At 42.9% G+C, this 14,184-nt stretch overlaps 1 protein-coding gene across 4 annotated transcripts in view; it reads left to right on the forward strand.

Annotated features, from left to right (window-relative positions):
- Nucleotides 1–14,184, forward strand: part of ZC3H13 (zinc finger CCCH-type containing 13) — a 230,261-nt gene that overhangs the window by 72,854 nt on the left and 143,223 nt on the right. For all 4 annotated transcript variants that reach the window (XM_029602891.1, XM_029602893.1, XM_029602890.1 and 1 more), the window contains exon 7: nt 2,816–2,958. In XM_029602891.1, the coding sequence (XP_029458751.1) occupies nt 2,816–2,958 (143 nt within the window). The remainder of the gene's footprint in view (nt 1–2,815; nt 2,959–14,184) is intronic.

The raw sequence follows: 14,184 nt of genomic DNA on the forward strand, positions 1-14,184 counted from the left end.
AATCTACACAGAATCCTACTGGTAGGCCCATTGTCACTTCCATATCTTCTGTATTGGTATGTCTTTTAGTTTTTGTAGAAGTTTTCTTAAAGCCAGAAGTCTCTAAAGCCCAATATTTCATAAAAGACACCAAACACATTGAATCTTCTACAATCAATTATGTTAGAAGATCAAGATGTCATTTTTGTGACTCCAGAAATCTGTTCTGCATAAGAACATAAGAAATGCCATACTGGGTCAGACCAAGGGTCCATCAAGCCCAGTATCCTGTTTCCAACAGTGGCCAATCCAAATCACAAGTACCTGGCAAGTACCCAAACATTAGATAGATCACAAGCTACAGTTGCTTATTAATTACTGTAATAGTTTATGGATTTAACCTCTAGGAACTTATCCAAACCTTTTTTAAACCCAGTTACACTAACTGCTGAAACCACATCCTCTGGCAATGAATTCCAGAGTTTAACTATGTGCTAAGTGAAAGAATTTTCTTTGATTTGTTTTAAATGAGCTACTTGCTAACTTCATGGAGTGCCCCCTGGCCCTTCTATTGTCTGAGAGAGTAAGTAACTGATTTACATTAACTTGTTCAAGTCCTTTCATGATTTTGTAGACTTCTATGATATCCCCTCTCAGTCTTCTATTCTCTGAACTGAACAGCCCTAACTTCTTTAGCCTTTCCTCATATTCCAAGATAGAGTACTGAATATCATAACACAAGTTTTGGGAAACCAATGACAGACCACATCTTGTGCGTACTGCGTTTATTTGTTTGGCAGAACTTGAATTATGCTATAATTATTTTCTCTTCCTCGACTTTTTACCTTCAACATCACGGCACAGCAATGGGCATGATGATGACCCCTAGCATTGCCAGTCTATACATCACATTTAAAGAACAGTTTTTATACACACCCAATTTTTTTAGCAATATTTTTTATGGACTCGCTATATCAATGATGTGTGTGTTATTTGATGATCTGCTCTTGATCATTTACAATCATTCATTGCTTGGCTAAATTCTTTGCACTTGAATATGCAGTTTACAATGACATGATTTGAACTGCGTATCTTTTCTGGACAATCTAATCTTTAAAAACCAGCAGCAATTTGGACCTTTGTTATATTAGAAGTCATCAGAATGTAACAATTTATTGCAGTTTTCAAGTTTTCATCCTCTGGATTTGTCACCTATGTCCAGAAAAAATTGATTTTGTCTATCAAGCTTAGGAACTGAGTGCTCATTTCTTAGCTAGAGGATATCCTTTTTCAGTGATTAAAAAGGCTTACAAAAGAACCTATAATGTGGACCACTCTTGGCTTTTATTAGATAATAGAGACCACCAGCTCAGAGCTAGTTTGTGTAATATCTCTTCAATAATAGCAATTATCTTCAAACATTGGGAGGTGCAGAAGGTACACTCATTTTTTTTAACTACCCCCTAGTTGCTCATACTCTGGGGAAAAATATCAAAGACTTCATCACGAAATCCTTTCTGCCACTGTACACATATCCAGAGAAGACAGCCCCTCAAGGCCCATACTGCTTGTGGTTGCTGTAGGTTCTGCATTCAAACCCTGTCAGGAAAAGAATGGGTAGAACCCTCATTTGAAGGAGAGTAATACATGACAACACAACAAATTGCAATTCTTATGTGGTTTACTTTATTGTGTACCCATGTTATAAAACATACATTGACAAGAACCAAACGAAAAGTGAAAACCAGGGTTGCCGAACATAAGAGTTGAATCACCACAAAAAAAACTTCAAGCTCCCCTAGTTGGCTCACTGTGTTGATACAAGACACTCCTTCAAGATCTGTGATGGGGCGTTCTTAAGCATGTTCTTCCCTCACCTCGGGGAGGTGATAGTGAACACAGAGTTGATTATAGAGAACAGTATTGGAGTTTTAGTTTAACTCCGTGGCACCGAATGCACTTAATCTAGAAATTGACTGGTATTCTTTAATATAAAAAAAATTATTATGATTTGGTGAAGTTTCTTTGTGTGATTGTATATATTCTGGATGTTCTTTTTGATTTCTTTTCCAGTTAAAATTTTTGATGCCAAAATAGACATGAATGCCAGTCTGTATATAATAGTGTGTAATACAGATTTGATCTCTTAAATTCAAATTGCATTATCTCTGTAAGCATCATTTATGGTTTTATTTTAGATAATTTGGGATACCTTGAAAAGATCACCATGACACAGATTATATATCGAAACATGGAACTGTGTTGGGGTTCGTACAATTGCATAGCAGGATTGCATGAGCAATCTGCAAACTAAAAAAAAAATAAAATTCAAATAAAACCTCTAAAACTAACCAATGATTTACATAGCTATAAAAGTGGTTTGACACTGGTAGAGCCTATTATAAGGTCTTTTAATCTTTGCTAGTGGTGATAATATAGTGTGTTTATAAAATTTGATTTACATATTGAATAACCTGAGGATTTATATTTTGGTAATATACATTCCTCAGTTTATGGACATATATTTACCTTGAATCCTTTATTAAATGCAAACTAAATATAAATTTTATGGGCCTTATTGTAAAGGGCTTTTCCCCACTCTGTGCCTGTGGAAAATGCTTTATGGGGGGGAGCTCTTTGTAACCTGGTTAGGAATTTTTTTCTTCAGCAGTCATAATTTTATTTATGTATATTTTTTAATCTTTTTCTTTTAATTTTTCCATTTATTGTGAGGTAAAAGTGAAATTGCCTGAAAAGTAGACTTTGTTGGTTGTGGATCTTATATTTTCTCTAGTTGTTTTTTCCTTTAAAACAAAAAAAACCCTTAATTGTTCAGATTTCTCCTGAGGTTGTTAGATCCAAGATGTCACCAAGAAAATCTAGCAAATCTCCAAAACGAAAATCAAGTCCTAAAGCATCCTCATCCTCAAGCAAGAAGAAGGCTTCTGCAGTGTCTTCCCCACTGCAGGACCAGCAGAGGTCAGTGGAAGCAAGAGCTAGAACAGATGGAGTGGGTTTGGGATCATGAGCCGTTCTTTAGCTTTTCTTTTTTTCTTTATATTTGCTTTCCTTTCACAAACATGTCATAAGGACCCCAAGGCGAGTTGTATACAAAAAAAAATCTCTAAAAGATAATTGTACATAAAAGAAAGTAACGAACAAATATATAATCCTGTCCATACTTGTCCCCTCCCAGATCCAACAAAACCCCATTCATAATTAATGCCTCTGAACCCGTATCCCTAACGTCAAATATAAAATGCCCCTAACCCAGCCCTCTATCAACTACCAATCTAACTCAATAGCTAAAATCTCAGCTGTCCAAACTATAATTATTATATTCTGGGATTTACCCCAGAAAGACTTTGGTAAAGAAAAAAACTTTTAATTGCTTCCTGAAAGTGGCATAATGAATTTCATCTTGAATATCTAGTTGAATATCATTTCAGAGTCTAGGCCCCATCACACTAAAAGCAGCATTCAAAACATGCTTAGCTGCTGAAAATGAGGGTACCACCAGAACATCCTACTATGAAGAACACAGACTTGAGCAAAAGGTATGTGGGGGTCAGTACATTTGCTAAATAGGAAGTACCCTCCCATTAAGACATTTGAATATCTTAGTCAACATTTTAAACTGGATTTGCCAACCATATCAGCTCCTGCAAAATAGAGGTCACCTGATCTCTTGGCTTAACATTTGTCAATTTTTGGCTGCCATGTTCTGGAGGAGCCCAGGTCTTCTTAAAGCACTTTAAAATAGGCCTAGGTACACAGAGTTATAGAAATCCACCTTACTGGTAAGACATGAATAATTATATTCTTTTTTTTTTTTTTTTAATATTTTATTAAATTTTGAAATTATCATGACATTACATCATCAAATCACAATACCGATATCCAGAGTTAACATAATATAAAAAATCAAAACATTTTTTAATGTTGCTACCAATACAATTTTCTATAACCTGGAAATCCTAATTACCATGCAATTAACAGGAATAATTATATTCTGAGCTGATCAAGACAGAAAAGGATGTAACACATGAATATGTCTCAAAGCTGCAAAGCACGATTTTATCTACAAATGAAATTTGAGAAATCAGAGCTGGCTTAGCAGTACAAGTATTAAATTCTATTGCTTTGTAAGAGCAGAAATGATGAAAGTTTTGCCGTCTTTATTTTGTTAATTAGAAAAAGATGGGAGAAGAGAACAATTCATAAACAAAATCATACACAAATTCTTATATATTGGAATTTAGGATGGAAATCTTTTAAGACATTTAAAGAGGTATCAAAAATGAGTTGTGCCATGTCATAGCAGTAAAGCTCAAAATCAATTCATTTACTCTGATAATTACCATTTTTTTCATATTTAAGGAACCCGGATCCCTTAGCAAACACACTTATTAATGCCCTGTAAAAATATGTGAAAAAGCAAAATACTTCCGTGAAATGAGGTAACAAAGAGGGAAAAATCCATTCTAATAATTGTACTTCTCTGACTAGTTGGAATCTGGCAGAGATGAAACTCCATTAGGGTTCCATCTCAATTGTCTTTATTTTGTAACAGTTCAAAAGTATAAAGGAAAATTGGTTCTTACCTGTTAATTTTCGTTCCTGTAATACCACAGATCAGTCCAGACAAGTAGGTTTATGCATCCCTACCAGCAGATGGAGGCAGAGAATAAAAACTTTGAGGCATTGCTACATAAATGAGAGTGCCACTTGCACTCCCTCAGTATTGACCTGTACCCAAGCCAAGATTAGAAAGCATTCCCCTAAAATAGGGTGAACCGAAAAACCCCAGGGTTGGATACCCTTGAACTGGAGACCAACATAACTCCAGTACCCAAACAGCCAGTCAACCGCTTGATCCAACAAAAATCGAACCGAATTATTGATAAGAACATCTTTAATATACAGTGTAATATACCAGGAAAACCAGTCTTTCGGCAGCAATCGTGGGGCGGGTCTCTGGACTGATCTGTGGTATTACAAGAACGAAAATTAACAGGTAAGAACCAATTTTCATTTCCTGAGCATATCCAGATCAATCCAGACAAGTGGGATGTACCAAAGCAATCCTACACTGGGCGGGAAACCGAAAGACTTGTTCTCGACATACTTTCACCAAAGGTCATATCCTCTTGCGACCGAACATCCACTCGGTAGTGCCTGGTGAAAGAATGAGGCGAGGACCACACCGCGACCCTACAGATCTCTTGGGGAGACACCAACTGACACTCCGCCCAAGAGGGTGCCTGAGCTCTAGTCGAATGCACTTTGAGACCCGTCAGAATGGCTTGGCCCTTACAAATGTAGGCCGAACAAATAGCCTCTTTCAATTGGAAGCTTTTTCTCCCTTCTTAGCTCCACCAAATAACACAAAAAGATGGTCTGAGCACCGGAAGGAATTAGTGACCTTCAAATAGCGCAACAGAGTACGACGCACATCCAGAAGATGGAGATCTCTACCCCCTGTCAAATCTCTAGACCATTCTGGGAAACCCAGCAGTCTCACTGTCTGATTCACATGGAAGGCAGAAACCACTTTTGGCAAAAATGAAGGCACCATAAGCAAGGACACTCTGTTAGTAATACACAAAAAAGGATAGTGACAAGAAAGAGCCTGAAGCTCTGAAATCCGTCTCGCTGAGCGAATCTCGACCAGAAAAACCACCTTCAACATAAGATCCTTCAAAGAAGCTCGGCCTAAAGGCTCAAAGGGTGCCTCACAGAGAACCTGCAAGACTAAATTGAGGTTCCAATCTGGGCACGTCTTCCGAAGTGGAGGTCTTACATGCTTCACCCCTTTTAGGAATCACATGACATCAAGATGAGAGGCCAAAGATGTACCTCGCACCTTGCCCCTGAGACAACCCAAGGCAGAAACCTGGACACAGAGCGAACTATAGGTTAAACCCTTGGACAAACCCTGCTGTAGAAAGGACAAAATATTCCGAACTGATGCCGACAGAGGATCCAGGCTTTGTTGCAGACACCAGGTCTCAAAAACCTTTCATACTCTGATGTATGCCATGGAAGTAGCAGGCCTTCTCGCCTGTGCAAGGGTAGTAATTACTGGTTCAGAATATCCCTTCATTCGTAAGCACCACCTCTCTAAAGCCAAGCAGCGAGACAAAAGCGATCCTCCCGAATTGAAAATTTGGGTCCTGCCGCAATAATCCCGGCAAATGAGACAGCCAAAGAGGTTCGTCCATTACCAGATATGCCAGATCCGAGAACCATGGATGCCGCGACCATTCCAGCACTACCAACACTACTGTGTCTGGATGCATCTATATACACCATAACACTCAACCTATGAGTGGCCATGGAGGAAACACATACAAAAGGATCCCCCTCGGCCACAGGCACACTAGGGCACCCAGTCCTACCGAACAGACTTCCCTTCTGCGACTAAAGAATCTTGTCATCTTTGCATTGGCCCATGTTGCCATGAGATCCAGCTGTGGAACACCCCATCTGGCACCAATGTGATTCCAGGCTTCTGGGGACAGCTCCAACTCCTCAGGATCCAGCTGTTGCCTGCTTAGGAAATCCGCCTGCACGTTGTCTATACCTGCTACATGGGAGACTTCAATTTCCTTGAGATGACACTCCACCCACGCAAACAATAGCTGAGTTTCCCGAGCCATAGCGAGGCTCTTCATTCCTCCTTGATGGTTGATGTATGCCACCGTTGTCGCATTGTCCGAAAACACCTGGACCATTTGACCCTGGACCACATGGCAGAAACTCTTTCAGGGGTCTGCACACTGCCTTGGTCTCCAGACAATTGGACCAGACCTCCTCCTCCACTGACCAAAGCCCCTGGGCAGATCGACCCAGGCATATACTGCTCCCCAGCCCTTGAGGCTGGCATCTGTGGTCACTACCACCCAATCTGAGGTCCACTCCCTTTTCCAGGTTGCTCCTTGACAGCCACCACGAAAGACTGGACCTGGATTCCGCTAACAGCGTCAACAGTAGATAAAACTGGTCCAATATCAGATTCCATCTGTGAGCAAAGGCCCATGGAACCAGATCCAACATCGAGGCCATGGATCCTAGCACCTGTAAGTAATCCCAGACCCTTAGCACTGGCAGATGCAGCAGCCTTGTCACCTGCGCCTGCAACTTCAAAAATCACTCTGCTCTTCTGGGTATCGAAACGGGCTCCTAGATATTCCAACGATTGAGACAGAACCAGGTGACTGCCACATTGATGACCCAACCCAGAGTGCCGAGGGTGTTGATTGCTTGTTGCACGGCTCGACAGCACTCCTCCTCCATCTTTGCCCGGATAAGCCAATTATCTAGATATGGATGGACCAGAATCCCTTCTCGTCACTAGGCTGCCACCACCACCACCACCATCACCAGTGTGAAGGTTCGGGAGCCGTGGCCACCCCAAAGGGGAGAGCCCGAAACTGAAAATGCTAACCTAATACTTTGAACTGCAGAAACTTCTGATGGTCTTTTCAAATGGGAATATGCAGATAAGCTTTGGTTAGATTCAGAGATGCCAGGAATTCTCCTTTGCTGACTGCTGCAATCACCGTATGCAACAACTCCATCCGGAAACGCGACACTTGCAAGCTTATGTTTACCTTTTGCAAATCCAAGTTGGGACAGAAGGTGCCTTCCTCTTTGGACCCACAAAATAGATGGAGTACCTTCCCCGCCCCTGCTCACTTAGTAGCACCGGAATTATGGCCTCTAGTCTTATTAACCTTTGAAGCGTCCTCTCTCTCGCTTCCTGTTTGTTTCGGGAAGCTCAGTGGGTCTCCAGAAAGGCTTCCGTGAGTGGACATGAAAATTCTAAGGCGTAACCGACTCTCACAACCTCTAGCATCTATGGGTCCGAGGTAATCTTGACCCACTCCTCGTAAAAATGGCACAACCTGCCCCTTATTGCTTCCAGCGAAGAGTGGGTAAGCCTGGCTTCATTGGGAGGCCCTATTTCCTCCAGTCCCCTGACCGGACCTGCTTCTGGAGGACCTGCCAGCACCCTGAAATGGCTGCTGACTTCCTCCCTCTCCTTGAGTCCTGAAAATGGGATTGAGATGGAAAGATCTTCTTATTGCCCTTCTTATCCTCCAGCAGTCTATTTCCCTTGGTTTCCCCCAGAGACGACTTCAGCCAATTCAGGTCCTCCCCGAAAAGCAGCTTTCCCCTAAAAGGAAAATTGAGTAGCTGAGTTTTGGACCACATGTCTGCTGACCAATTGTGTAACCACAGAAGTCTGCATGCAGCATCATCGAGACCAAATTCCTGGCCGAGATAGGCACCAAATCATAAAAGGCAACTGTCATATAACCCACCCCAGCTTTCAAGCGAGCCACCTGAACAGGAGTCAGCACACCAGTCGAGGCTTATTCTTGAGGCTTCTGGATTCAGCACAGTGCATCATGCTAGCCACACCCTGTGGCCTGCAAACTCAGATGACACCTTAAACATGCGCTTCAACTGAATCTCCAATTTGCGGTCCTGGACATCCTTCAGGGTGGTGGAACCCGCCACCGGAATTGTAGTCTTGGTGATGGCTGAGACCACCACATCCACCTTAGGGGTCTTAAGATGGTCCAAATGCTCCTCCAGCAAGAGATGAAGGTTAGTCATCGCTCTACTGACCTTTTAAGTCTGAGTCCGGGGAATCCCATTCCCGCCTAATCAGCTTCTGAATCTTCTTAAGTATGGGAAAGGCATTAGGCGGACCCCGAAGCCCATCCAGAACCGGATTGACAACCTCATTATCTGACTCTTTTTGAGTTAGCTTCACCCCCAACTCTTCCAACACCTGAGGGATGAAAGAGCGAAGCTCCTCCTTAAACAGACTACCCGAGGGTCATCCCTCTCTGTCGCAGGTCCTTCCAGGATGTCCGGATCATCCTCGCCCTCATCCAGGTCCACATCCGGATCTGCACTTTGGGGAGATGCAGGATCCTCCTACATCTCGTCTGAGTCATCTAGATCCCTGGGGTTGTCCTCCGTACCGGTGCCCCGCAACCCCAGCGAGTCCGTGCTTAGACCCGCCTGCCGAAGCCAGTCTCGGTCTTTTGGACAGGCTCGACCTTATCTCTCTGGATCTCCTCTGTCTTGAGCTTTCCCTAGCCAGGAAAGCCTCATGCATTAGCAGGATAAACTCAGGAAAAACCCTGCGGGCCCCCAATCCCTTGAATAAAGAGACTGGACTCCAAATCCGCTCCCTCTTCCTGTGCCTCCTTGGGCTCCTGCACTGCAGGAGAGGGAGGGGGAGGGGAGTCACAGGAATCCCAGCTGGCCGAGGTCCCCTACCTGCGATCCCCCATGGGAGAAGAAGCAAAGGAGACCCCTCCCTTGGAGCCAGCCGCGACATCTACTGGTAGGGATGCATAAACCCATTGTTTGGACTGATCTGGGTATGTTCAGGAAACATCAGTACTCAACTTAAATCAATTAAAAAATGTACTGGGAAACCTTTATTTTTTAATATTCTTTAAGTTGATTTCCCACGCTTTTTCTGAACCACTGGAAACTGCCATGTTTAGAACAGTCCCAAACTAATACACAAGTCACTAGAGCAGATTGTTTTTTGCAATCTGTGTGATGACCAAAATGGTTCAGTCATATCCAGTTAGTGTGAGATAATCTGTTCTAATATGGCAGTGCCCAGAAATCCAGCTGAATTGCAGGGGAGCTGATGATTATTTTTTTAAGCATAAAGACTTACTAATAACATTTCTAATTGGTGCCAGATGTTTATAGCTCCCTGGCATAATATAGTTTTGTTATATGCACAATACATGGGTGGTGCAATTTTATTTTAATGATTCACTAAGTGTTACGTATGTTTGAAACCACTTAAGTCCCTTCAGATATGATGGCAAGGTTAAAGTCTGGCTAAATTACCTATTGGCAAACATTAAAGCAAGTAGTACTTGTAGAAAACTCTTAAAGTAAAAAGATGAATGCATCTGATTTTGCTAAGTATCCCCTTGCTTTTATGGTAAAAATCTAATGGATCAATATGGTAGCAAGGCAAGTTATGTTATACTTTTATATGTACCTTTCCTTGAAACAAGTTTGATCAAGTTTACACCAAGCCATTAACTCTCACTGCCTGTCATGAAAAGAAAACCATTAATACTATTTGGGGGACATTTGATCCCCATAAATCAATCAAGTAGCTTTGCCCTGAAATTCTGCAATGATGTTTTGAATTTTATATGAGTGTATCTATTGTGGTATATAAGAAACAGCTTTTTCCGTTGAGACAAACAGTTAAAGCATATCAGGGTTATGATTTCAGTTTTATTGTAGTTTTGTCACTTGAGACTGCACATATTTTTAATATGTATTTCAAAAATAGACATTCGCATTTGGACCAATAATTTGTGAGGATAGACCCTGACAAAGGAAAAAAAAAAAGTAATTCTGTGGTCTGATGTAAAATGTGTTTGTGTTGGGGTAGGGGTGTGTTAGCACATAAACAGATGTATCTGGGTTTGTACTCTGTATTTTTTCATGATTCTTAAAGGAGTGTTTCTCAGCAAAATAGGAGAAGAAAAAAGATAGATTAGATTGTTCTTTTATGTAATTAGAATGCAGATATTTTGACCATCCAGGGAAATTTTGACCTACCTACCGTATTTTTCGCTCCATAAGACGCACCTGACCATAAGACGCACCTAGGATTCAGAGGGGGGAAATTTAAAAAAAAAAATTAAAAAATTTGTGCTAAATTGGCTTTGTCCCTGGGCGTCTGTGCGTCTTACGGAGCAAATTAGGGGCGTGCATAACATTTATTTCTCCCCATTTTGTTTTTTGGGTCTGGGGAGGGCCATTTCGGTCCACTCCCCAGATCAGAAAACTTTTATCTTTCTCTGGGAACCCCCCCAAAAAAAATCCCCATCCCAACTCTTTAAATTAACAACCCCCCACCCTCCTGACCCCCCTCCCCCAAGACCTGCCAAATTAATTTACTACAACCCCCCACCCTCCTGACCCCCCCCACCCCCAAGACCTGCCAAAAGTCCCTGGTGGTCCAGTGGGGGTTGTTCATTACCGGAGCTTGCGTCTCTCATGCAAAGCCTGTTAAAACAAATACACAGAGTCCAGGAGCGGTCCGGAAGCGATCTCCTGGGCTTGGGCTGTTGGCTGCTAGTAATCAAAATGGCGCCAACGGCTCTTTGCCCTTACTATGTCACAAGGGCTACCGCTGCTATTGGTCGGCCCCAGTGACATAGTAAGGGCAAAGGGCTGTCGGCGCCATTTTGATTACTGGCAGCCGACGGCCCAAGTCCAGGAGATCGCTCCTGGACCCCCGTTGGACCACCAGGGACTTTTGGCAGGTCTTGGGGGAGTCAGGAGGGTGGGAGGGGTTGTTTGTTTTTTATATTCGCTCCATAAGATGCACATACATTTTCCCCTCACTTTTGGGGGGGAAAAAGTGCATCTTATGGAGCGAAAAATACGGTAGTTTTTTTTAATCATACTTTTATTTGGATAAACATAATGTGTCATCAAGGATAAAGGCAGGAAATCTAGTATACCCTGGGGAGTGGTGTAATAAAGCAGAAATTTGTAATGTGGAGGTGGTCAGTGGTGTTGAAACCTGGGAAGAATCCAGTTCTCTTCAGAATCTACTGGAACTCTGACGGGTAGTGGTGGGAGGGATTTGAGAATTTAAAGTCATATGTTGGCAACAGCTTGGTAAACGAGGGGTTGAGAATCATACCATAGGTGAAAGCCCAGCATGTGGTTTGTGCCACAAAACTAAAGAAGAAAAAAGATTAGTGATCTGGGCCTGACTTTTTCATTCTCATGACTCCGACATGAGTTCCTTCCTCTCAGTTGAGGGAATTACAACCGCAGTAGAAACACAAATGTTAATATTTTATCAGGCTAATCAGTATTTGGAAGAAGTGGTCCTTGCATCAAGAGAAAATGGGCTGGTATTGTGAACTAACTTAATTAGCATGGTGAGATACATAAGAGTTGTTAGTTCTGTATATAGAAATAACATGAGCAATGGCAGCTTAAGTTCTGAGCTTCTGTTCCCATACACCGTAATCCATTGATTGAATACCACATTCTATGTTTTTGGAACCCAACAACTGTAAAGATCGATTATCCCGTCCTCTACGAAAAAAGCGCTGGACTTCAAACAGTTTTCGTATGTAAAATCGGTGGTGGAGTCTGAGATGGAAGAAATTAAGGAGGCAGTGTGCTTGTCTCCGGCAGGGAGTGAATTTGTGAAAACAACCATAGAAGGCGAGACGAGCCAAGTACAGACTTTGGATGAATTTTGACAGTGATTCTATGATCTTTGCAAAATAATGGAGAATAAAAAAGAGATACTGATATTGGTTTCTAATATGCGCGAGCAGATGGCCGAGATTGGAAATTGGGTGGTTGCATGTGATGTTCACTTTGAGATCTCAGTATGCTCAAATGGAGCTTGAGAAGTCAGAAATGGCAGAAAAATTAGAGGACATTGAAAACCGATCACAGTGCTCTAATTTGTGCTTTCGGGGAATCCCGGAAACAGAAGAATACGCAGATTGTACAGCAGTGGTGATGAGATTACATGGGTTTTTGCTGCATCAAAAGCAAGCTGAGGATGGACAATATGAACCACCGAATATTGTGCTGGAGAGGGCGCATTGTTCGTTGGACCCCAAAATTGCAAACAAACTGATGGGCCGATACAGTACAATGCGCTCCGACGGCGCGCACTGTTAACCCGCCACTGGACGCACGTTTTCCCTTACCCCTTATTCAGTAAGGGGCTGAAAACGCGCGTCCAACCCGCCGAACCTAATAGCGCCCTCAACATGCAAATGCATGTTGAGAGCCCTATTAGGTATTCCCGCGCTATTCAGAAAACAAAATGTGCAGCCAAGCCGCACATTTTGCTTTCAGAAATTAGCGCAGGTAGGCGCTAATTTCTTCGGGCACCGGGAAAGTGCACAGAAAAGCAGTAAAAACTGCTTTTCTGTGCACCCTCCGACTTAATATCATGGCGATAATAAGTCGGAGGTCCCAAAGGGTATAAAAAAAAAATAAAAATTTGAAGTCGACCCGCGGCTGTCGGGTCGAAAACCGGACGCTCAATTTTGCCGGCATCTGGTTTCCGAGGCTGTCAGCGGGCTCGAGAACCGACGCCGGCAAAATTGAGCGTCTGCTGTCAAACCAGCTGATAGCCACCGCTCCGGGCCAAAAGGAGGCGCTAGGGATGCGTCTCCTTTTGCACGTTTCTACCGCCGGGCCTAATTTAAATACTGAATCGCGTGCACGGTCAAGTGGCCTGTACGCGCACCGGGAGAGCGGGCATTCGCCCGCTTTCCCACGGACTTTACTGAATCGGCCCGTGAGAGAGATAGTGGCCTGTTCCATCGCTACCCGGTAAACAACCTTCATGGGTCTGGAGCGCTCACAACGTTTGTTTATGCTGAACCATTCCCAGTCACCATCAAAACGTGTATGGCTTTTAAAGAAGTTACCACTGCATTTCGAAAAGGCAGCTTCCGATATAGGAAAATGAGTTTCTTACCTGATAATTTTCGTTCCTGTAGTACCAAGGATCAGTCCAGACTGCTGGGTTATACCTCCCCTCGCAGATGGAGTCAGAGAAAAGCTGAAAGGCACCCCCTAGATATACCGGTGTGCCACCTGCGATCCCTCAGTATATTTGATATCAAAGCAGAAGAAAACCAACCCTCTTTAGACCAACCACTGACTAGATCAAATAGTAACATCGTCTAACAACAGCAACAAGCTGTCGCCCTATATAAGAAAACTAAAAACAACCACAGAACAACTTACTGTATAATCCGCAGCAACACTTGTAATTACCACTTGAAGGTGTAGCTCGCTGCAAAAGAACGACCCGATAGAAACACGAGCGGACTCTCCTAAAGACATTGACGTGGGCGGGCGTCTGGACTGATCCTTGGTCCTGATTACAGGAACGAAAATTATCAGGTAAGAAACTAATTTTCCTTTCCCTGTACGTACCAGGACTGCTGGGATGTACCCGAGCCGCCTTAAATGGGGTGGGACCCAGAGAGTCCCGCTCGAATCACGCTGCTCCCAAAGGACTCAGCCGACGGACCACGAACATCCAAGCGATAATGCCTACCAAATGTATGCAAGGATTTCCAAGTGGCCGCCCTGTAAATCTCCTGGCAAGACACCAACTGGCTTTTAGCCCAT

The sequence above is a fragment of the Rhinatrema bivittatum genome, chromosome 5 (assembly GCF_901001135.1).
Source record: "Rhinatrema bivittatum chromosome 5, aRhiBiv1.1, whole genome shotgun sequence".
Taxonomy (NCBI): Eukaryota; Metazoa; Chordata; class Amphibia; order Gymnophiona; family Rhinatrematidae; genus Rhinatrema; species Rhinatrema bivittatum.